Genomic DNA, 7,758 nt, shown 5'->3' with positions numbered 1-7,758 from the left:
AAAAAAAAAAAAAAAAAAAAAAAGCCGCGATCGCAATTGCAATCGGCAGCAGCTCCACCGCACCGCTTTCTTCTTCAGCGGGAATTCGATGGCAGGTGCTTCCCTCCGAGAGGGACCCACCGCCGAATTGCCGCGGAACAGTCCGACGTGCCACCCCTTCCCCTTGGCCGCCCCAAGCACCTGCTTGCTGGGCTGGTGCCTGGAGCCGGCCCTGATTGGAAAATATACAAATCTGATGCTGCAATATAAGTTGCTTGATGTCCATTTGTTTTTCTAGGTATTAACATAATGAAAAGAAAGCTAGGAGCCCACGACAACCTAAAAATCACTATTCAGCAGGAGGGAAACAAATTCACTGTCAAGGAATCAAGTACTTTCCGCAACGTAGAAATAATATTCATGCTGGGAGTCAATTTTGAATACAGCCTGGCTGATGGAACTGAGCTCAGTGTAAGAAATCCATTTTTATATGATAAGCCTGTATTTAAGAAAGTTATCGCTGGGATGTTTTATTCATCTTTCTGATTTTATTTTAAATTTGACTCTGTCTAGGGAACGTGAACCCATGTAGCAGAGAGCAGAATCTGTCTCTCTAGGCATAAGGCTAGAGCAATGAAACATTTATTCACTTGCTCTATGTAAAAATCAAATCCCTCACAACGAACAAGGATATCAATGTGGTGTGAGCTAACAGGAGTGTATTACACCTTCCCTTTAGCAACTGCACTGGTTTCATGTTTGCTTGAGCAATGTCCAAGTGTTGACATTACTGTAGGAAATTCAATGTGGCATGGTCCTGGCTACCTGAGAGACAATCTCACGCCACATGAACCACGATGGCAACTGAAATCAGTTAGAGGGCTTGACCAAAGAGGCTCTAGGTGAAATGCTGGTACCACTGAAGTCAAGGAGAGTTTTGTCATTGACTGTAATTGAACCAGGATTTCATCCTCTAGCTTTAAACATGATAGGGTTGTAGGCAGAGCCTTCTTACAAGGCCCCTAATTCTGCAATTCATTGCCTGAGCTGGTCTGGTGAAGCAAGGGTCTTTTGGCTCTTTGAGTGCAATGAAACACCCATTGTCTCTCTCAGACATTTGTCTGAGAAGTAGGAAGGGTCAGAGTCCACAGTAGGGTGTGATAGAGAATGAAATGGAATTGATTATTTGTGAGGGACTATTCTTTCTATGTCAAAGAAAGAGGCAGATTAATGTATTCATTTAATTATGTGTATGAGCTCTGTGGGAAGGAGAACTGTATTTACACAATAAATATTATATTATTTATATTACTGTAGGAGCTAGGAGCCTTAGTCCTGGACCAGGGCCCCATTGTGCTAGAGACTATACAAACGCAGAACAAAAAGATGTTCCCTGCCCCAAGAGGCTTACATTCTAACTATAATAAAAGAGACAACAGATGGTTACAGAGAGGTGGGGGAATACAAGGAAACAATGAGACAATATTGGTCTGCATGATAGGCAGTGGTCTGAGCACACTAGCAGCCTGACTGTTGTCAAGCTTTATCTCTACATCATAGCAAAACTATTTTGAGCAGGGATTTGAAGGTGGATAACGAAGCAACTTTGTGGTAGTTTATGGAGTGCAAGACCCAGGCATGTGGGATAGTCTGGGAGAAAGCATGCAAGTGTTTGTCTGGAAATTTAACACGTGGGCAGTGGAGGCTGGCATCATGGGCTGATCAGAGGTGAGCACAGACAGCTCAATAGTGAATAAGAGATGATATATAGGGTGGATATTGACTGTGAAGGGCCTTGAAAGTGAAGATAAGCAGCTATATTTGATATAAAGGAGATGGGGGAGTCAGTGGAGGGATGCAAAGAGAGGGGTGATATGGTCAAAGTGACAAGCTAAAAGAATGCTTATATATATGTATGTATGTATGTGTTTATATATATATAATCAAAACTAGAAGTGCTTTGGTTGTTGTGGAGGGGGTAAAACTCCTTTACTGTACCTGCCATTTTGTAAAAAACTTGATATTCAATTGCTTTACCTCTTTGGTGCTTTTTTAACAGCCAGAGAATACATATACAATATCAACATTGTCGTGATTTCCTTGGATTTTTTTATTTTTACACTGTAGGGTACTTGGAACCTGGAAGGAAATAAGCTTGTGGGAAAATTCAACAGGAAAGATAATGGAAAAGAGCTCAAAGCATTCAGAGAAATCGTAGGAGATGAATTAATTCAGGTGAGTTAAGTTAATTTTTTTCCTTTATGCACAGCATCAAACTATAAAGAACTGAGCCCTCTCTTAAAGCTGCTTGAAACTGGGATGTATCATTAATTTATTTTTTAAAAATCCTATTTTTATTCAAAATTTGAAATTTTGAAATTCAAAAAAACACTGAACTTTTTTGACTTACTCTAATCTTTCTATTTTCCTACCCACTTGCATTCATTTCAATTATCTGAGTGCAGCCTGAGCTAACTCTAAAGGAGCCCACTACTGAGTCCATGCTCATTCTGATCAAAGGTCCTGAATCTGTTAGTTTCTAATAAGGCCATTCTCACATTAGGATCTGAGTTCCTCACAACCGGTAATGAATATGTCTTCACATGCCCCTGTGAGTAGAAAAGGCATATAATCCCCATATTTTAGAGATAGTTATATTAAATGACATCCCAAATCACACAAGATGCCTATGGCAGAGCTGCACATTGAAATCTGATATCTTGAGATCCACTCCTGTGTCATAACCACAAAACTTCCATCCTCTCTTAATGAGCCAGCCTTAATCTTCAAGCTTGGATTAAGGGCTTGTACACTCTTGAAACGCTACAGCGGCACAGCTGCAGTGCTGAAGCTGTGCCACTGTAACGTGTCAGTACAGATGTTACCTACCCCAGCGGGATGGGTACGGGCGGTGAGTTATATGGGCTTCTGGTGCCTGTGCTCCAGCAAATTCAGGGCCCGGGGGCCCAGCTCCACCAATGTTTGGGGCCGGGTCTCTCCCCTGGCCCCAACTGCCGCCCCGTGCGCCTCCCCTAGACCCGCCTACTGCCCCCACGCGTCTCCCCCGGAGCGTCCCTGCCTGCGCCCTGGGCAGCTGCCCTGCCGTTTCATGCTGCGCTCCCTCGCCGGCTGCTGCCGGCTACCAAAGGGAGCGGCACTGGCAGCAGGCTGAGGTGCAGCACAGCCACCACCTGCAGAGGGAGGAGAGGAGGAGGCACACACGTGATGGCAGCCTTCCCCTTCCCCCCCCGGCACTCACCACAGGGGAGGCAAGGGGGCTTCCTGGAGGTGAGAGGGGCTCGGCCCCTAGGAGCATGTCCAGTGACGGGTGAGTGTGCTGCCATGGGGGAGAGGCCTGGGGGGACTGTGCAGTCCTCTCTGGCCGCAGCCCCGGGACAGCCTGCCTGCACCCCAAACTCCTCATCCCCAGCCCTGCCTCATCCCAGAGCCCTCACCCCCCCGCACTCCAACCCTCTTCCCCAGCCCTGAGCCCCCTCCTACACCCCTCATCCCCAGCCCCACTCTGCAGCCCTCACCCCTGTACCCCAACCCTCTGCCTTAGACCTGAGCCCCTCCCACACACCAAACCCCAGAGCCCTCACCCCCATCCAGAGCCCTCATCCCCCCACATTGTGCAATATAGGGAAATTGTTAAACACTTACTGTTTCCAGTCCATTTTAACATTATTTTAAAAAATATATATCAGCTTACAAGGCAGGTGTGTGTGTGGAGGGGGCGGGGGGGGACTTGGACCAGTTCGGGCACCACCAAAAATTATACAAACCTGCCACCTCTGAGGAGGGGTTTTCCTGTCAGTGTAGGTAATCTACCTCTCTGAGGGCTTGTCTACATTACCCACTGGATCAATGGGCAGTGATCGATCCAGCGGGGGTTGATTTATCGCGTCTAGTCTAGACGCGATAAATCGACTGCTGAGTGCTCCCATCGACTCCGGTACTCCACTGGAGCGAGAGGCATAGGCAGAGTTGATGGGGGAGCATCAGCCGTCGACTTACTGCAGTGAAGACACCGTAAGTAGGTCTAAGTACATCGACTTCAGCTACATTATTCACGTAGCTGAAGTTGCATAATTTAGATCGATCCCCTACTGTAGACCTTAGAGGCAGTAGCTAGGTTGATGGAAGAATTCTTCTGTTGATCTAGCACTGTCTACGGTGGGAGTTAAATTAGCTTACCTATGTTGCTCAGGGCTGTGGAGCTTTCACACCCCTAAGTAATATAGCTGGGGTAAGCTAACTTTTTAGTGTAGACCAGGCCTAAGTAAGGGAGTGCAGGTCTAGGTCTGAAGATTTTAAAAATCCACAGTCCTGAACTATAGTCTTTCTCTTTGATTTTGATGGAACTACTCATATGAGTGAGGGTTACTGATGTAGTGGTAGCTGGACTGAGCCCTTAGGTTGTAAACCTGTGATGGATAATAAATACTCTCTTGATGGGAACTGTAAAATAAATCTCAATGGAAATAGTCAGTGATGAAAGCCTTTTCCTCTTCATTAATCTCTTTCAGACTTACATATATGAAGGAGTTGAAGCCAAGAGAATCTTTAAAAGGGTTTAAACCTCAAGCCCAGAAAGAAATCTGATGGGAGAAGAATCAAGTTGTATATGGCAACTGTTTCCCTTTCCCAACAAGCACCAAGTTACTGATTGATCAGTCTTGATTTAAACACAGGCCAACATTTTGCATTTCCATTCCTTCCAATATTACATATTTGTATTATACATCCATAACTGTTTTGATATATGGCATTGTTAAGGGCTGTGAAAACTATTTACATTTTGTAAATGAAAATAAATACTGTTTCTGCACTGATTTTTCAAGTGGCATTTTGCTTTTATCACCATAAAAGGTGTTTGTTGTTGTAATGTTTCTCCATGTATTGTATATTGAATCATATTGGTTGTATATTTTAAACAAACAAAAAACAAATAACCTCCCCCTCAAAAAAACAAATCTCCAGGATCCTGCAGCCCTTCCATGTACATAACTCCTGGAAGTTTGTGTCTCTGTAGCTGTAAAGATTGTGACTCTGATAATATAGTTCATCTCCAAGAAAGATCAATCCAACTCCTGCTGGTATCAATGGGAGTTGGATCAGGCCCTTACTGTACATTTACTGGTATGTTTTTTCAATGAAGTCATGCAATAACAAAGGATCTCTAGGGCAGAAAATCCAATAATCAATTTTAAATTAATGGAGATATATGTAGCCCATGCCCTTATCTAGTTTCTTTTCTAATATTTTTACTTTAACATTTTGGAGCAGGTTGTAGATACCATAGCTGTAATCTAATCTAACTACCTATTATTTGATGTGATCTGTGTATTGGGCCAATTCAAAAGAAATTTGACCTTCTGTGTTTTTCCTTCTATATTCACTAGCCTTTTCCATAGTGATTTTTTCCAATGGGATTGTCATGAAACTTTGCTAAATAAGATAAGAGAGTACAACCAAAGTCTCTTTCCAACACAGCACAGGAAATGGAGATGCATTCAGTGATATTAACAAACTCAGAGAACTGGTAGGTAAGATCCCATGGGAAGAAAAGGTAAGGGAAAAAGTAGTTCAGGAGAGGTGGCAGTTTCTCAGAGATAATATTAAAGCCACAACAGCAAACTATCTGGATTTAAAAGAAAAATAGGAAGAATCGTGAGAGCTGTTTAGTGACCTGAAAAACCAAAAAGGAATGCTACAAAAAGTGGAAACATGGATGAATTGCTAAGGATAAATACAAAAGAGTAGCATACAAATGTAGGGACAAAATCAGAAAAGCTAAGGCACAAAATGAGCTACACCTTGGGACATAAGAGGCAATAAGAAACAGATCTATAAATGAATTGAGGCCTCACTTGGAGTAGTGCATCCAGATAAAGAAAGAGAGGCCAGAGAAGAACAACAAAAATGATAAAAGGTTTTAAAAATCTGACCTACAAATAAAGGTTAAAAAAACTGGACATGTTAATTTAGTTTTAAGAAAAGAAGACTGAGGGGGACCTGATAGTTTTCAAATATGGTAAAGGCAGTTATAAAGAGAATGGCGATCAATTATTCCCTGTGTCCACCGAAGGTAGGATAAGAAGTAATGGGGCTTAATCTGCAGCAAGAGAGATTTAGGTTGGATATTAGGAAAAACTTTCTAACTATAAGACTTGTTAAGCATTTGAATAGACTTCCAAGAGAGGTTGTGGAATCCCCATCATTGGAGGTTTTTAAGAACAGGTTAGACAAACACCTGCCAGGCTGGTCAAGTTTGCTTGGTCCTGCCTCAGCGTCCCACAACATTACACCAAGAGTTAATGTTCAAAATTACATACAAAATTACTAAAGATAGTTAAGTCCCAGGCAGATTGCGAAGAGCTACAAAAGGATCTCTCAAAACTGAGTGATGGGGCAACACAATGGCAGATGAAATTTAATGTTGATAAATGCAAAGTAATTCACATTGGAAAGCATAATCCCAACTATACATATAAAATGATGGTGTATAAATTAGCTGTTACCACTCAAGGAAGAGATCTTGGAGTCATTATGGATAGTTCTCTGAAAACATCCACTCAATGTGCAACGGCAGTCAAAAAAGTGAACAGAATGCTGGGAATAATTAAGAAAGGGATAGATAATAGGACAGAAAATATCATGTTGCCTCTATATAAATCCATGGTATGCCTACATCTTGAATACTGTGTGCAGATGTGGTCACCTCATCTCAAAAAAGATATATTGGAATTGGAAAAGGTTCAGAAAAGGGCAACCAAAATGATTAGGGGTATGGAACGGCTTCCGTATGAGGAGAGATTAATAAGACTGGGACTCTTCAGCTTGGAAAAGAGACGGCTAAGGGGAGATATGATTGAGGTCTATAAAGTCATGACTGGTGTAGAGAAAGTAGATAAGGAAGTGTTGTTTAATACTTCTCATAACACAAGAACTAGGGGTCACCAAATGAAATTAACAGGCAGCAGGTTTAAAACAAATAAAAGGAAGTATTTCTTCACACAACACACAGTCAACCTGTGGAACTCCTTGCCAGAGGATGTTGTGAAGGCCAAGACCATAACAGGGTTCAAAAAAGAACAAGATAAATTCATGGAGGATAGGTCCATCAATGGCTATTAGCCAGGATGGGCAGGAATGGTGTCCCTAGCCTCTGTTTGCCAGAAGCTGGGAATGAGCGACAGGGGATGGATCACTTGATGATTACTTGTTCCATTCATTCCCTCTAAAGCATCTGGCATTAGCCACTGTCGAAGACAGGATACTGGGCTAGATGGACCTTTGGTCTGACCAAGTAGGGCCAGTCTTATGTTCAGTTGGTCATCTACAAGGATCCCTAAGACCTTTTCAGAGTCACTGCTTTGCAAGATTAAGTCACCCATCTCATAACTCACCACTCTTTGTTCCTATTCGTAGGAACTTGCATTTGTATTAAAACACACTTATCTGGTTTGTTCCCAGTTTATCAAAAGATCAAGATTTCTCTGTGTCAGTGACCTGTCTTCAACATTATCTCCCGCCTCACCAATCTTTGTGTTGTGCAAACTTTAGCAGTAATGATTTTATGATTTTTTTCCTAGATCACTGATAAAAATATGGAATTTGATTCATCCATCTCTTTAAAAAGAGCTAAAAGGTGAATTCAGACTAAACTGGCCCTGGATCCACAAACCTTTACCACTTACCACTTACCATGGTAGCCACCTAGGTGTGCTACTCATGCATTCTGCCGTATATTATACTGCTTTCAGCTTCTAATCT

At 42.4% G+C, this 7,758-nt stretch overlaps 1 protein-coding gene across 1 annotated transcript in view; it reads left to right on the top strand.

Annotated features, from left to right (window-relative positions):
* Positions 1–4,559, top strand: part of FABP2 (fatty acid binding protein 2) — a 5,731-nt gene extending 1,172 nt beyond the window's left edge. The window contains exons 2-4 of the mRNA XM_024212786.2: positions 278–450; positions 2,107–2,214; positions 4,509–4,559. Coding sequence (XP_024068554.1) covers positions 278–450; positions 2,107–2,214; positions 4,509–4,559 — 332 coding nt within the window. The remainder of the gene's footprint in view (positions 1–277; positions 451–2,106; positions 2,215–4,508) is intronic.
* The last annotated feature ends 3,199 nt before the right edge of the window (positions 4,560–7,758 follow it).

This window comes from Terrapene carolina, unplaced genomic scaffold (genome assembly GCF_002925995.2).
Source record: "Terrapene carolina triunguis isolate 2854851 unplaced genomic scaffold, T_m_triunguis-2.0 Scaffold66, whole genome shotgun sequence".
NCBI lineage: Eukaryota > Metazoa > Chordata > Testudines > Emydidae > Terrapene > Terrapene triunguis.
The sequence above is the reverse complement of the archived record's forward strand: the minus strand, read 5'-3'. Positions and strand labels throughout refer to the sequence as shown.